The sequence below is a fragment of the Lolium rigidum genome, chromosome 7 (genome assembly GCF_022539505.1).
Source record: "Lolium rigidum isolate FL_2022 chromosome 7, APGP_CSIRO_Lrig_0.1, whole genome shotgun sequence".
Taxonomy (NCBI): domain Eukaryota; kingdom Viridiplantae; phylum Streptophyta; class Magnoliopsida; order Poales; family Poaceae; genus Lolium; species Lolium rigidum.
This window is the reverse complement of record NC_061514.1, coordinates 58,007,855-58,025,325: the sequence shown is the minus strand read 5'-3', so window position 1 is coordinate 58,025,325 and position 17,471 is coordinate 58,007,855. Positions and strand designations below refer to the sequence as shown.

The following is a 17,471-nucleotide window of genomic DNA, read 5'->3' as shown; positions in this document are numbered from 1 at the left end:
AGCAGGAGATGGCAGAAGCGGAAGGACTGAGAGGCTTCGGGCCGAAATGGAATAGAGACGAAGTTGTCACGACTAGTAGCTGAGCTTCAGTTTAGGCCTGTCACGGAGTTGAGGCCCGTGACCCAGGGACTTGTGAAGCTCAAGGAGGCGATATGTTTTTCTTTCTTCGGGGAATCCAAGAGGAGGAAAATGCTGGTTTGTTCCAACTTCCAAGCGAGAAAAATGTTATTATATTACCCTAGGTGAAATTTTTCTTATTTGATTTTTTCAACCCTCACAGTATCTTTTTGTCCATGCAATCTTCATTGCCTCTAGTTGTGAAGGTAGCAAAGCTACAAATTCTAGTGAAATGATTGGTGGTAATGATGTGTGGTAAGGCATCAAAAACCTTCCCGGATGTTTTGGGCGAACTCACAACTCTCTTAATTAATTCCCCACAGTAGGAAAATAGAGAGAGTACAAGATTTTTAAGCACCTTAAGGATCTTATATTTTCAACGCGTCATTGGGTCAAGAGAAGTTCCGATTAAAGTTCAATATGAATCTTTAAGGACTTATCATGAGATTTATGCCCACTATCTAGTTGTGGGAAATAAAAAGAAAAAATGTTATATTTCATTTGTTCTTAAATAGAGGTTCCAGAAGAATTAATATCGGAGTGCCAAAGCAAGCTCCGCCTAAAACTGGAAGTGTTTCGTCGTGTCAGTCCTGTTCCTGTATGTCCTCCATAGAGAGTTTTTCTTTCGAAACACAAAACAATCAAAGACGCTCACACATATGCGTACACATTCACCCCTATGAATACACACGCTACACCCTACCCCTATGAGCACCTCCAAGAGACTGCGTCGAAAAACTAATCCGGCGGGTCTTGAGATTGATGAAGTCACCACAGGCGCTTCGCTGTCGACGGGAACGTCACCTCCCACTGAAAAATATTCCGCCTTTATGAGACACCAAAGTGTCAAATCCGTGATTTGAACTCTGGTGGGCTGGATGTGTCACTGCCCTCCTAACCATCCAACCATAGGTTGGTTCTCCTTCATGGAAAGTTTCTCATGCAGCTGCAGAAGTACAATCAGAAGTCATGCAGTTTCTGATTGTACAAGCAAGGCGGGCATATATAAGATCCATTTGTCTAGAGATTTTCATATACATCTAGAAAGTGATGCTTTGGAAGAAGCTTGTACAATTTGGGAAGCAGGTTTTTGAGAGAAAAGAAGAATCTACTTCAACCAACGATAGCTCATAATCTCTAACAATGAGTACCAAGGGCCCTTTTGTAACTTCTTCTTTTCCGATAGAAATGGTAAACTCTCCATGGCCGCTTCGAGTACAAAGTTATGGCTAGCCACCTGCTACCTTTTAGAATAGGAACAAAATTCTGGCTCCATACTTGCGCAAGTTTGTCTTGGTCCTCATTGATGATATTTTTATATGCAACACACTTCATTCTCGATTATGCGAGATTTTTTATGAAAGCATTCCATTTACTTATCTTCATTCTTTCCAGAATGATCCTAATTCTTCTGATGATTGACTGGCTAGACCTCAGTTTAGATGAAAGCGTGCACTCACTTCCTTTTCTTTGGGTATCTCGAATGCCAGTTCGACGGTGTGCTTTTAGGTCTCGGTCGAGAGTGCTTCCTTTCGTACCTTGGTTAGCCGGAACTAGAAATGCTGGGACTATGAGAAGGGTCTATGAGGCGAGATGGCTAAGAGGGTACGGCAAATTCTATCTATCTAAGAAAGACGCTCTAAATGAGGGTTATTTTTTCCTCCTTTTGGTAGTTCCGTTCCAACTCGCTTCTTCTAACCTTCTCAATTCAAAACAGAAAATAGGCGCTTTTTATAGACCCTAAGAATAGCGCAGATGCCTGGCCCGAAAAGACTTTCTTGGTTATAGGGGGAGAAACAAACAAAAAAAGACCCACTGCCTCCAAGATCACATCCGGGAAGTACTAACGTTCTGCCTGGGGCATGCTACCGAGATACTTACCTACACGCGCGCCACAGTCATGTGCAATATATTATGAATGATAGCGGTTCTAGAAGTTCAAGTCTTTGTCTTTCGGAGATTGGAGAGTTAGCTTGTAATTTTCTTTCTTTTGTCATTCACCATGTACCTAGAGCAGCCAATTTACCGGTCCATCTTCATGTTTGAATAAAGCTCTCTGAAGTTCTAAAAAAAAGTCTTTGTTGTCATGTCAAGTCTGTGATGTCAAACACATGTGTTTTTACTAATCTTATACGGAGTAGTATTTATTACTGCATAATATATACTTGTATACAGAGAATTTTCCAAAATCTTGTGTGGTCAATGGACCACACAGGTTCGAACATGGCTTCTCCACTATGACGTGGTCAAGGTCAAGCCATATTGTCCACAGATTAGGCGATCTAGCTAGCCCGGCATGTAGCCACCGATACGAGAGCGACCTCAAACATAATGTTCGTCGCACACCCCTCCTCCCAGGCAACGTCCAAAGCGACGAGCCACGGAGCCAGCCAACCATGTGGACTGTGGTGATAGTGCGTTGCGGGTGCGGGTGCCATCTTTTCTGGGTCGTCGCCGCCTGTCACGACTCACGATAGTCCCAGCCGGCCAGCCATCCGTCCATGGAAAATCAACATTGTTTCCAAACTTTGTCGACGGTTGACAGACGCTGGCACGCACTGATTTAGCAGGCGTCTCCTTTCCTTGCCGAGTGCCATCCTGTCAACCATTACAGGTGCCATCTAGAGACCAAATAGTTGTCACTTGCCAGGACTCAGGATGGGTTTTCCTTTGTCATCTATCACATGGATTGTTTTTTCCAGAGTATGCCAAAGACATATACCGAATTTTTATAGAAGGCAGAATAGTTTTTACAAGATCCTGAGGTGATACTACTGTGAACACAGTAGTCCCAGGTCACAAACTCCAGCGAAGGGGCTAACCCCTCCCTGCAATCTGAAGGTCTCTAGAGTTTCATATCTATTTGAAGAACTCCAGCGTCCCTCTGCTTCCGGAGACTCCAGCAGATCAAAATGCATGTCGATTTGAAGTTTATGCATTGTCCATCCTTGCCCCATTCCAAGCCTCTAACCATCCCGTGAAAGAATTACACCTTCTGCTATACTTGAGATGCCAGGGAAGGTAGCAAACAAGTTACAATCTCATTTGGGTTCTTCTCTTGTTTCTTTGTTTTTTGCCTTCTTCTCTTGACGGTCTTTTTCTAATATACAAAGACACACGTCTAGGCGTGTGTTCGAGAAAAAAAAAAGTTACAATCTAATTGTCATGCAAAGCATATCAAAGTAGACAGATCCTCTTATGGTAGCCTTCCGAACCCATTTTACTTTGAAGCTGAAGTCCTCATTGACAATGCCGCAGAACGCAAAGACAAAATGGATATTCTGATTAACATACGAAGATTTGGTACACTACAAGTGGGAACTTGAGCCGAGTCAGTAAAGTTTCTTCACGTACGAATGGCTCGAACAAATAGGATGAATGAAACGTGGACAGACTCACTAATATAACCCCACTCTGGGTTTCTTTCTACCTGATTGCATGCCATCTACATACAAAGGGGACCCGATCATTAGTATGGAGGACCTAACAAGACAGATCACCAGATGGAAGTAGAATGATCTCCATGCTTTCATCCTTGGCAGTGCCATCATGGATAAAACTTGATTGCGCGCACAAATTCATCTCCCCGTGGCACCTCGACTCCCAAAGCACAGGCTCTTCTTCACCCTCCAGGGCAGAGTGTTGTTTCATCAGCCTTCTCAGCGCTTCAAGTTCAACTGCAACCTCTATCATCCTTGGCCTCTCTTCACCTTTCAACCTTAAGCATCTTAAAGCCAACTGCGCGACAGTTTTAACATGTCTCATTCCAGCTTCCTCAGCCACTTGAGAATCTACAATTTCCAGTAACCGATTCTCGTGGAACAACGTGCTAAAATACATTGCTAGGCTTTTCACCTCGTCCATCTGGCCATCAGATATTGGTTTCTGCCTTGTCAGTAGCTCGATAAGCACCACACCAAAGCTGTACACGTCACTTTTCTCAGTCAGCTGGCTTGTCTGGAAGTACTCAGGGTCCATGTACCCTAGTGTCCCCTGCACTAAGGTCGTCACATGGGTCTGATTCTGGGGAATTGGCCTTGAGGCACCAAAATCAGAGACCTTTGCGGTGAAGCTCCCGTCAAGAAGTATGTTTGATGACTTGACATCTCTGTGAATGATTGGCGTCTTTGCAGCTAAGTGCAAGTATGCAAGTGCTGAGGCAGTTTCAACTGCAATCCTTAGGCGATCCTCCCATGACATTGGGACCGATGTATTGTGAAGATGATGAAAAAGGGCCCCGTTGGTGATAAATTCATAAACCAATAAGGGAACCTCTGCCTCAAGACAGCAGCCTAGTAGCTGAACCACATTCGTGTGGGTCACTTGTGAAAGAATGACCAGCTCATTCACGAATTGTTCCACCTGGCTCTGATCAACACGCTGCGACCTCTTGACTGCTACAACCATTTGATCTGACAGTATACCTTTGTAGACTGTTCCGAACCCACCTCTACCAACAATATTGTTATCACTGAATTTGTTGGTTGCTTTGTCAAGCTCACCTGAGGTAAATATCCGCAGAGGTGCCCTCCGAGAAAGCATCTGCTGCTTCAACAAAATGCCACCATTCTGCATAAAATATCTCTGTCTTTTCTTTGCAACCTTTCTCTTCTTAACAAGCCAGTGGGTCCAAAAGCCGAGAAGAAGGAGAAGAAGTAGCAGAGCTAGTCCCGCAACTGCTAACAGCAAACACATAGTAAAACTCGGAGAATTATTTATTTGCTTAAGCATTAATCTAGCTCAACATGCCTCCTGTATAATGATCAAATCCATCACATGACGAAAAAGAGAGATGGGCTTCAGAAACTTGCCTATTGAAATCTGCAGAGTGCCAATTCCACTGCAGCCATTTCCATTCTTAAGGCCGTCACCACTCATCCCTGATGGGCAAGCACAGTTGAAACCGCCCTCTATGTTGATGCAACTATGTGTGCATGGCCTTTCGATGCACTCATCGATATCTTGCCAACAGTCACGTGTAACCAAATAGGAATCAGATGTGGCTAGTTCTTACTGACAATTTATTTCACAAAAAATTGGAGATAACAAGAAAAACCAGATATATAAGCAGGGAAGTGTTCATTACCTTGGCATCCATCCGGCCCTTGGAGGTAAGGGTTCCCCTTAAATCCCTTGGTACAATTGCAGCGATATCCAATTCCGTTGGAAGAGTTATAGCAGTAAGAATTCTCCTTGCAGGCATATGATGCAGAGTGTTTTGCTGCCTCCTCACAGCTTCCACCATCTATGGACCACTCGAGAACAACAGGCCGGTATTGCGAGCTCTTACTTGATATATTCAGGTTAGCGGTAGAGAAAACATAGGAGTTCTGCTCCACGATGAACGCCTCGGCACATGCTGAAGTACCGTTGCCCTTGTTGAGCCTAGTAGGTATGCTCGTGAATTCTAAGGACAGCTCCTTTAACCCTTTGGGCACCGGTGCTTGGCAGCAAGCCACACCAGAGCAAGCACCATTGACGATGCTATTATTTGTAGAGCAAAAAGATGCGCAGCCACCGCTGTAACTGCTACTACCATTCAGCAGCATGGCCACCATATTACAGCCCACGGCTGTAAACTTGTTTCTTGTATCAGAGAATGTGAAGTTGGTCCCGTCAAGGCTAAAGCTAGCATAGTTCCCTCTGCACTGCGGAGAACGAGAAGCGGCACTAGCCATGATGCTCACAGAACCATCCAGCAACGAGATGTTGAGAATAGTGAACACGGTGTTGCCGATGGGAAGCATCGGACTTAATGGACCACATGTGATCAGGAACCCTTGGGCTGGGGAGGGGATTTGGCCAGGAACACCGAAAGGATAGGGGATGGAGATGTCAGAACCGGAGCACCTGGAGTCATGGGTACTTGATCCCATGGAATGAACAAAGGATGTATGAAAGAAGCATGAGAGGAGGAGAAGCAATGGCAGAAGAGACGAGTGAAGAAATTTCGTCTCCATTGTCTTTGGAAAGAAACAATGGGCCACAGCAAACACAACGTTATTTATAAAGAGAGTATCTCAAGAATCCAAGTGGGGAGACTAAGAACAGTAGCCACTAACAAACAATTTCTCGTGGTTCTCTGGTACAAGCATACTGGTGCATCGTTTTCTCGTATTAATGCAGTAGTATATTTTCTTCAGTACCAGGAGATTTATTCCAGACTCTACACAAGCCGGTCTCAGGCTCTCAGCTAAAGATGGGGACGTGCAGTTGGGGAATTGTGCAAGCTCCCATGTGGTCAAAGCGATATTTATCCCACTAACAACGGACTTAACCCCTGTCTCATTTTCTTTTCTTTTTGTGAAGCCAAGTTTTTTTGTTTTGTTTTGACGGATTTTTTCTGAAGCCAAGTTCCTGCTTCAAGCAAAATACTGGGTCCTAGAGGGGATGCTTTTAAAACGCTATTGTCTATGCATGTATACATTGGCGCCTAAACGAAATATCATCACCACTGTCTACATGCAGCTCATGGATAAAAATTGTTTCATTAATTTCACCACCTCACACAGGCTAGCTGAAGTTCAGATGAAACTAAGTATGCAGATCTACGAGTAATACTTTTCTTTTTGTCTGGTGGTAGTTTGGACTCACCAATTTCAGCCAATGTCTCATTCTCTGCACCCAAACAATAGTCAATCGCCATTCTTACTCTACAGAAACAAGCGTGGAGATTGAATCTGGATACAGTACTAATTTAGTATCCACTGTCCCTGCCCTTTTTTTTGTGGGACTGTCCTTGCCAACCATTCAGGCAATTCAACACAAGCAGGGGAAGCAAGTAGCAGATTCAAAATATAGCGATGATAATTTTAGGGTTTCAGACTACCTCACCAGTCAACGCCATGGTGTCAGGCACGGCGACTCCGGTCTCCGGCGAGGGTCGCGTTGCTCGGGGCGCTGGGCGACTGGGTCTAGGAAGTTGGGAGCCGGCGCTGGGAGGGTGCCAGTGGACCATGGCTGAGACAGCTGCCGTGATTCCCCCCGCCGGCCGCCATTGTTGTAGATGGGGAGGTGATGGGAGAATGCGATGGGTACGGAGGTGACTAGGTGAGAAGCAGCGCCGGACAAGACAAGGTGAGGTGCGTCGGGTCCGCTTTTCAGTTGGATTGCAGCGAGAACAAAACAAACCCAGCATCCCCAGGGGATTGATCGGGAAACAGCGGGAGGTGGTAGCATAGTTTACAGTTTGAAACACAGCTTCCAGATTCGCAGCACTGCCAATAGTCGCAGTACAGCATAAAAAACTTTCATGGTTCCACCAGGGACAAACATATACAATACCGGCTCCACAAAAAATAAGACATGCAAGATAGCATACATACAGCCATACAGGAACCGCATCAATTGAACACAAAGAAACACCAGCTATCTCACATCAGTCACGACAGCCAAACCACATCAGTGCAGGTTTTGTAACATGTAACTTTAAGCTAGATGTTCATAGTAACATTTGAGGTATTCTGGTTTACTGCATCGACTAACTGTAACCTACATATGCTTCTGGACAAACAGGTGAAGATCTGAATATAGCTGAGCCACTATATACATGGCACCACAACAAAACCTATCGACTGTTGGCTATGTATGCAACAACGAAGACTGACTAACTATATAGACACGGGATATAAAATGCTGAAGTTAGAACTTTGACCACCAATCCAAATGCTGGCCACCGTTCTGGCTATCCCCCTTTGAAGAAGCCTCTTCATGGAGGTAATTGGCTTGACTCTGCAAGGGACATCCATCGGATTACAACACATAAGCAGTTCTCCATCTTTACATCAGCCACCGAACAGTCAGAGATCAGCAGTTTTGATGTATGAACAGTTTGCTCCTTCAGTACCAGAAAAATGTACATACAATAGCTGCAAGCCTGAGCCAGGTCAAACTATGCCAACCATATGTACTAGCATAGCCATGACCTATGGTGGATCCCTTATGGCAGGACCAGCCTTTCTCACACGGTGAGGAAGAGATTGAGATGGCCTACCAACTGCTTCCATTATCCTGCTGAACACAACCTTTACAGGGACGCATGTGACCAATGGAATTGCTCCTTCTGATTTTAACAAACCACCCAGAATATCACTGCGTCTATGTGCCTTCCCTTGGCCACCTTCTCTGCGATTCTTTTTCCAATGGAAACGGGCAAAGGGGCTCTACTTTTTATGCTTGGTGAGCTTCCTTTCTTGGTTCCGGATTTCTTTTGAGATTTCTGTAGAAATGGCCTCTGGACACTGGAGATGTTTTTCTTAGCAAGCCTGACTCCCTGCTGACTGGGAGGAGCATGAAACCTATCAAAGGGAGCTTTCATATCCAAGGTTGCTTGTGATGAATTAGAACGTGGAACTCTTGGCATAGCAGTCCTTCTGCCTGTTCTCCAAGCAGGTGCAACTGCTGCACTTTGTTCCAGAACAAGATCACTGCCAAAAACAAGACTATCTACTGAACCTTCTACAATTTCATTGACTATGATAGGGTGTCCAACTATAGCTTTGCCGTTCAGTCTGCTCATTAGAGAAACCAATGGGACATGCTCGCCTTGATAGTTAGCCTGTACCTTCAACTCAACATTGAACAACGGGCTGATGGAACCAAGATGTGAGCCATTATTTCGCTGATACTGTGAAGATCCTTCCCTGCATGCCTTCCGACCAAGAGAGTATATCTGATCGTCATTTTTATTGAGCAGAGAAGTCTTGCAGGGAATTTCAGAGTCATTGAAAGTGTAACTTTGCCCATTATCTCTGGTAGGTTTCGAAGATGAGGGGTAATCGTTACCATAATATGTGTCAAGTTCCGGATAACTCGCAGCCTTGTCAACAAAATCTGTTTCATCAGAATCATAATCCAAATCTTGGTTCTCCAAAAGAAATTGACCGAACGGTTGATGGCTGGATGCACCAACATTCTTCATTTTAGAGTCAACTTCATTGGCCATTTTCAGCGACCCTTTCATGAAACTATTGGAGTTGTCTAATGACAGATTTTCATCTGCCTTACCGATTGGTCTCTTCAATGCACTCCGCTGGTTGCGTTTACCTTTCATATGCCACTGGGAGACACCTAACTCAGAAGAACCATCCTCGTCTTCTAAGACATTTAGTTGAGGAATATGAGTAGAAAAGGCCACCTCAACATCTTCGTCGATATCATTTGCATGCCTTAACTTATTAGAAGCCTGGGGGTGGAGGGAACTAGGATCACATGCATCTGCTTCAGGCGATTGTATCTTAGCATACCCTGCAGATAATGTCAACAAAGGGGATGTGATGATCAAACAAGGAAAAATATCCAGATGGAAATGTGAGAGAAGTCACTGGAATCAATTATCATAAGTGAGGGTTCTATTTATTGTAGTAAAACATAAAAATGATCAAGTATACCTATAGCATATCTCAAACAACAATTTTAATCAACACACTTCAAGAAAGAAAAATCACCAACAAAACAAACGAAAGAAAGATCACCAACAAAACAAACGAAGTACACACATAAGTAGCATAAGTAGAGATGACTTGTCCTCAATTTTTGCAACGATTCAACTCCACCCTCAGGGAGAACTACATGATTGCATGATCAATAAATAATTGACTTTATAGGGAAAATATCAACATTTCTACAATATAACTATATAAGGCAACAATAGTTCACACCCTAAGCAGGGGTATGATTATTTATATTGCACCTTAAAAATACAAATTGAAAGAAAATGCATGTAGCAACAGAGGCACTTACTTTGCAAAAGTTCAGCATCATCTTCTGTCTCAGTTTCTGAGCATTCACTCGCTGAGGAATCAGATTCATGATTCTCAACAAAGTTGGGAAATGGTTGCTCTTGGGAAATGGTATCTTGTTGCTTTGGGTAACTATCAGTCTCATGATGAGCTTCTGTTAAAATTATTTGCTTAGCAAGAAGAGAGTCACGGTTATGTGCATCCCCAAAATCACTAGAGGGGTATGTGGAACCACTTCTCTTGTCCTGACAGATAGCAGGCAGACGATGCTTCCCTCCTTCAACTCCAACAGTTCCAGAATCATCATTGCACAGAAAAGAATGGGCCTTCTGTTTAACTTGAGCAAGTGGCCTGCATCTATCATGTTTCTTTACAACAGATTCTTCAAAAAGACCTTCCTCTAATCTTCTTCTTTTCAGGGCCGCATTTTCCTCACTCTCTATGCTTGACCCTCCTTGCATATGTCCAAGATGAGAATACCCATTAACGTGATTACTGAGAGTGTTCCCTGGAGCCTCCAAAACAAGAGATCCTGACAAGTTTCTCTTTGAACCAGCATAAATGAACTTCTGCTCACACTCTTTTGTTTCACCAAGGAGAACAGAGTTATTACCTTTCCCTTTGTTACTCTTTTTGCTTTTGTAACGAGTAGTGCTGAGATCTACGCGCTGTTGAGTTGATGAGCTTTGCAAATGCAACTGAGGTTCCTGAACATTATTTTTTGAGTAATATTCTGAAGCAAATTTATCGAACTCCCTCCCCCTGAAACCTTGATTCTGGTACTTTGATACAAGCTGCTTTCTCTCCAAATCAAGAGCATGAAGAATAGCATCTTCTCTACGAGCATATTTTTCTCTTCTCTTTACAGGTTGACAAGACTTTGCCTTCTCAATACAAGCATCAAACTCCCCACACCTAAATTCCTTAACACGTTTTGATTTCTCAAGGTTATACCAGTCTCTGAAATAAGAGAGGAAAAAAAAAGAACCATTACAAAGTAAGCATCAGAAATCAAACTACCAGCACTACTGAAAGCCAAATAAATTATATCAGGTAATGATGAGTATGATGTGCAGCAGTTTGTCTGTTACCATTGAGGATTAACAATCTAGTTCAACATCTTATGTACTTACTCGCAGATGGAGAACTAGTCTCAGATTTGGATCAGTGAATAAGAATAAGAAGACCAAAGAAAATCATTTAAGCACATTACTACAGTGATTGGCAAACTACTACATACATGAAATCATTTAATTTAAGCAAGACATTGGACAGTGGAACTTGTAGGAAAATGTAATCTGATATGGCTATGTTTACCCCAACGACAGTCGCTGTTGATGCTCTCTATAAGCCTGCTATTTGTGCATCACAAGTTGATGTTGAAAAGCGAACCCTAAAAATCAAAGACGTCTACGAGCCAGAGTTCTTTCAGTTTTTTTATTAGGAAGGTGATGACATGATGAGCCCATGAGAGCATACATGTCACGATGGTGGGCGAGTGCAATCTGCTGGACATGGAGAAGTCCAGCTTGACCACACTATGTATATGTCACCAGAATCAGACAAAGACAGAGCTTCCGAACTTGACTAGCATGGTCATATAGAAAAGAAACATGCATACGTCCACGCATATGGGAAGAGGCTTAGGCATGCATGTGCATGAGGTTAAGCAAGAAATGATTTCTAATTGGAAAGATAAAGATGGTGTGCAGCTAAAACAAATATCAGATCTGGTAAGTTATTATACAACCAAATTGTGTTGCCTATTTTTTTGGAATGATAACGGCAACCGAACCAATCAAGGGTTGAATTGCATGTCCTGATGGCAGTGGCGGACCTAGGAATTATCCAAAGCCTGGGCAAGTCGCAGGGCGATTCAAATTTTCTGCATATTACATATCTATGAATATAAGCATCACACAAATTTCCAGATCAGTTTTCATGTAAAAAGAGAGAGAGATACAGTGCATCACATGCAGCTGCCTGCCTTCTGGGGATGGGTTGCCTGCCCATGCCTTGATGCCTTCATGGATAAATAGAGTCTAGAGGCCCAATAAGCAAGTGTGGTAGTTGACACGGCCCAAAAAGTAGTTTTACTATGTCACAGCCGCACTAAGTAGGTTGATGGACACATGTTTGACCATGCACAGCCACTCACATGTTGTCCAACGTGCGAAGCACGCAGCGGGCAAGCACACGCAAGGGCCCAGTAAAGCCGGGTAACAGGGACGCTGGCTCGGCCCATGCTTAATGGGGTCCACCAAACAGGAACTGGCGCCAAAAGGAAAGTGTCCAGGATATTTTTAGCACCTATTTGAGTTGGGCGAATATTTTAGAAATCGGATATGTCTTGCTGAGAGGTAAAAGGAAAGGGAGCTTATTTAAGAGATTGTCTCAAATTGTGTTCAGTTTACCACTAGGGCCAGCTTTTGGCGAAGTTAAGAGGGTTTAGCTATGCAATATAAATGGACATGCTAGGCATATATTTCATAAGATTATGAGTAAACATAAAAATGCCCATGCTGGGAGTGGCCAAGCTTCCGCGTCTTCTTATATTTAGGGTTTTGATCTGGGCTCTGGGGTAGGTTGAGCAACCTTAGTGGAAAAAAAAATCTGCATGCTTTGTTTCTTGCATGATTTTGCAAAGGTCAAAGAATCTCTTTCATTTTTGCTGCCTACCTAGTTCTTCTATTTCTGTCTACTAATTCGTTCAACAATCCTTTTTTTTCTCTACTTCGATCTACTGCTTGTTTGGTGAGTGTGGTGAAACGTCAAGGATGCCCCTATAATCGTCTCAGTGCAAGCTGAGCCGTATCATAATCTTATGCGGAAAGATATTTAAAGACAATCAACTCCAGCAAGGATACATGCAGTAGTTTACTCCAACATAAGTTCACGAATCTCATCAAAATACAGTATTTAATATACCACAAATCCAATAGACTGAATATACATAAGTCATTAGTGATATCCACTTGCATGGAAGAATTTTCAATCAGCGAATGCTCTTGTCGTTTCATACTTTAGTCACGTGTGTTTTCTATGAAACATCTCTTAAACCAGCTACATTTCATTCCATGGCAGCAGCCAAAAGATAACAAAGTAAGCTTAGTGATGCATTTTGGGCACATAGCTGTTAAGATTTGGAAACAGTGCTTTTCTAACTTCTAAGGAGTATAACTATTCTGCATTGTATAATACAGAGGAAGTACACATCATAATTCATAACATAATCATCCTGCCTGTCTAACTTTGCGCACTGGAAAAAAAGGCAATAAAAACCGTCAATCTAAGCACATCTAACAACTGTTGAGAAAATCATCTGTGGGAGGGAACAATTATCAGTAACACTATAACACAAATAGTCTACACCTCAACTGACTGCGGCATCACTTGCTTCAAACTGACATGACAGATTGACTAGTGTAATAATATATGTATCATGGTTACAGACGTTATATAGCAAATCAGTATCAAATAGGTTACAACATATTGTAAATTTTGTCACCGTTCTTGCAAAAATGGAATATATTGAGTGCATCCTAGAGGATAATTGAACATTTACCTCCACAAGGACATACATATATGTAACACAACTTAAACGGTGCAAATCCTTACCCTGCCATATTTATCCACCCCTTCAACACAAATAATAAACCAATCGCACTATCACACACATAATGATGCACACGACACATGATATACATCAGCCTAGCCCCTTATTAGGTTAAGAAGGGATCCGGGTGATCGTGAATCTTCTGTTTGTTTAACTATTTCTGAGTCTACACTGAGTAACTGCCAAAACAACCGACGGAAGATTCATTCATTAACATATGGAAGTCAAGTTGTCCATAACAGAAGCTGTTGCCATAATTATTGCAACATTACATTGTTGATCTAATAGCGTTTGGTACGGCGTCCATTAGGTATTCCCATGTTATTCCTTGACCGGAAACTCCTTCACTGATCAACAGCACGGGGTATTTAATCCCCTAGGTAAACGTGTTAACCTAGTAATATAACTAAGCAGCAGCATACCACAACAAATTAGGGCAAAAGCTTGCAGAAGGGGAGAATAACAGGAAAACTCACATGCTTGCATCCTCGCGCCCGAGTAGCTTGACCGGAGTCCCTGTCCTGGGCGACACCACCTGCGACGCCGGAAGCTCGTCCTGCCCGAGTATCCTGCCAGGCCACCAGGAGCCGTTCCGTCGCCGCACCCACACGATGGTCCCCGGCGAGCAATCCTCGATGCCACCGCCATCCGCCTCCCCTTCTCCTCCTCCCGCCCCTCCCTCTCCCCCCGAACTCCGACCCATGCCGGCCACCAACCCCACCAAACGGAACCCTAGGTCCGCATCCAGGAGCGCCCTGCGCCCTTCCCCTCTGCCTCCTCCGCCGGATTTAGGGTTCCGGCGGCTTGGAGAAGCTTCGCGCTCCCGCTCCGACAACCGCCCTCCTCCTCACCTGGGTGTGCCGGCGAGACCGCCGCCGACCAAGTGGCGGTGTTCTAGCGACTCGAGAAATTGTATATTTTGTTTTGATTTTTTGCAGATTTTCCCCTGTCTGCGGTGCGGACTGCTATGAGAAAACAAAACGAAGGGAAATAGTACTGACAATGGTCTTGCCGTTTCGGTGGTCCAATACGTGGGGCAAAGTATACTTGCAGGCTCGAGCACTGAAATAATATGGGCCGGCAGAGTCCAAAACCGGGGCGCCTCGCTGGTATGGGCTTTGCATACGTAGCATTTGTTTCTTTTTCTTCTCTCCTTTTGATATATCCTACCCAAAAAAAATACTATTTCTATACCTATATCTTTATCTTTACCTACTAATTCACTCCGGGCATATTTCCCGAATCCCGAATCCCGAACCCGAAATTCCCGATCCCGAACCCGTATATCCCGAACCCGAAAAACCCGAGTATATATTCGGGAGTGTGTTTCGATTTCCCGAAATTAATTCAGGAAATTCGGGTTTCCACACAGTGTACCCGAACAGGCCCGAATATCCCGAAATATAGAAATATCCCAGTGAGAAAATTACCCCCAAGGCCCCAAATAGCAAGGCCCAGCCCAACTACTCACGTATCCCCAATTTCGCTTCGCTGTGTTGTGTCGTGCCTAGATGCCCTCCGTCCCCAATTCCCCATCTCCCCATGAATCCAATCAGTCAACCACGATTTGGCCGCCGCACACATCACATGGCCACCATCCTACCCAAAGTCTGAAACTGCGCCTGACGACGCCGCCCGCTCTCACACATGCTCCAGTGCACCGTCGCCCTTCCAAGCTGGGAGCCGCTGCGCCACCCGCAACAGATCGACGCTCATCCCCTTCTTCCTGAAGCGACGATGATGGCAAGCTGTGCAGCGACGACGCCGAGCTGTGCAGCGCCTCCTAGCGCACCGTCGTATGTGCCTCCGAGCTCGAGGAACCAATCTGTAGTGCGATGCCGACGTCCTTAGTCTTCGACGAGATGCCAAAGAAAACCGTTGTATTTCTGTTCTGTGTGTTGTGCATCGGGAAATTTGGGATTACCCGAACCCGATCCCGAATTGTCGGTTACCCGAATTTTCGGGAGTCAAAAATTTTGGACAAATTTCGGGTGTCATGTTCTGGGTCCCGAAATAATATTTTCCCGAATTACCCGTCCCGAAATTTCGGGATTTCCCGAACGCCAAGAGTGACTACTAATAAAGGAAGGAAGGTTTCTCCCCAAAAATTTCGTCCGTTTTTTAACTACCCATTATTTCCAGGTGAAATTACAGGCAATGCCACCGCTCTATGAAGAAAACGTTTCGTCTAGGCAGAAAAATATCACCGCGTCCGTTGTGCTGTGCAGGTAGGCCCTATGTGCAGGTGTCGTACTCGCCCCTAACACATCGGCCTTCCTCTTGGGCCTGCCATTTGGTGGGCTTGTCTATTGGTATTCAGGAAAGGGAGCAATCGACAAATATTCTCAAATAGTCCCACATCGGTTGCTTATGATGATTCCAACCAGGTTATATACGTTCGATTTGTTTAGAATATCAGCAAGGTGAATCAATACGTAGCACCATTGATTAGTTGGTCTGATGAAATCTCCTATGAATTAAAGGAGGCGTTGATTGTATATATCTTCCAGATACTGAAGGGAAAGAAGGATGGCGGAATACACGGTGGCCCGAGAAATCACCTGACGAGGACGCGGAGGAGGCCCAGAGCAGCCGCCCGGGATTTGAGGGAAGAACGGGAGAGGCAGTGAGACGGACAGAGGACAGGGGAAGAAAAGTTGAGTGGTGGTGGAGTGGCGATGGATGCTGATCTGGTGAGTGAGTAGCTAGGCTCCGGTGCGTCTGCCTCTACATGGCAGTGGTGGCCAGCTTGCGAGAGTTGCAGAGAAAGGGAGAGATTTCTCTCTGAATCTCCGTGTGGCAACGACCAAACGAGCGATAGATGGCTGGGAAAATGGATCTATGGGCAGATGAGATTTTGGGGATATTTTCACGCAGTGCTTGCTGGAAAAAACAGGTAAGTGTACTTGAGGATATCTGGGCTGAGTCGTGGAAAAAAAATACTTGCACTTTTTTATTGACTCGTTTAGTGGCAAAAATTCTGACCGGACTCTTTCCTTAGGTGCTATTTCTTCTACTACTATCATTTAGACACGCTACAACGCATGCTAATGCATATAATTGGTATATAAAAAACGTATTTAACTAGATACATCAACACGTTTGTTTTCAAGAAAAGATACATCAATGAACCTTAATTATTCTGACCACCTTAATAAATTACTCCACAACATTCTCCGGTTGTTGAAGCTTCGGAAGCGGCGGGTGATGCGAACCAGATCGACGGCGTCGGCGGCGTTGCAGGGTGGAGGCTCTTCGGAGCCGAGGTCCGTCGACTTCCCGTCCGCCATGGGACTCCTTCGAATCCAAGGTTTCAGAGGAGGAGCGGCGGCGGCGCGCCAGCGGCACGTCTTCTTCGGCGACGACGACGACGTTGAGGTCCTTTAGGACTGGGTTGTAATTTTTTTGTTTTTCAGGGACTGTTCTGTAAGGACTCTGGTTTAATATCACATGTTTCTTCTCGAAAAAAAAAAACATTTTTGACAGCCTGCATAAAACTTCTTTTTAGAAGATTTTGGAAAAAACGATGTGAGAAAAGAGTCTAATATTAACATTCACCTTCGTGTTTTCTTAATATCTTTTGCTCAACTTTAAAAAAAACTATTCTTTTTTTGCTCAATTTTATTGGACCAATTTATTATGTTTGTATATAGGTTTAATTTTGTTTCACCGTAGCAACGCACGGGTATTTTTCCTAGTCTATACCTAATAATAAAGGGATTAACGTTTCCTTGGTTTGGTCCGTCTTAGATTACTTATTGGTTTCGTACGTTTGGTTCATCGCGTTTTTTTTCGTCCGTGGTACTGCTAATTTTGCGTCGCACGAGTCGTTGATGAGAGAGAGACTCCTATCCGGATCAGAATAACCTTAGCTGAGTTCAATTCTGAATAGAACAGTCTAGCTAGCTACGGCTTCTCCTGCATAGATGTATATCAGGACGGGCTTTCCAAGAGACGACCAGTTAATTACAATCTTCGGCGACGGGCACCTGCACGAC

General features: G+C 44.1%; 1 protein-coding gene and 1 pseudogene across 2 annotated transcripts; both read right to left on the bottom strand.

The window, feature by feature from the left end:
• Nucleotides 1–3,387: 3,387 nt before the first annotated feature.
• Nucleotides 3,388–6,137, bottom strand: LOC124677381 (wall-associated receptor kinase 2-like). Of its 2 annotated transcripts, XM_047213371.1 has the most exons (4): nucleotides 5,204–6,137; nucleotides 4,929–5,078; nucleotides 4,394–4,793; nucleotides 3,388–4,162 (listed from the first exon to the last, which is right to left on the bottom strand). In XM_047213371.1, exons 1-4 carry the CDS (start codon nucleotides 6,075–6,077, stop codon nucleotides 3,601–3,603), a joined length of 1,986 nt encoding a protein of 661 aa, XP_047069327.1. In that variant the 5' UTR covers nucleotides 6,078–6,137; the 3' UTR covers nucleotides 3,388–3,600. The 2 variants fall into 2 exon arrangements, with proteins under 2 accessions (XP_047069327.1, XP_047069325.1); XM_047213369.1 differs by having other exon boundaries at nucleotides 3,388–4,793.
• A 1,308-nt stretch (nucleotides 6,138–7,445) lies between these two features.
• Nucleotides 7,446–14,176, bottom strand: LOC124671405 (annotated as a pseudogene).
• Between the last annotated feature and the right edge of the window lie 3,295 nt (nucleotides 14,177–17,471).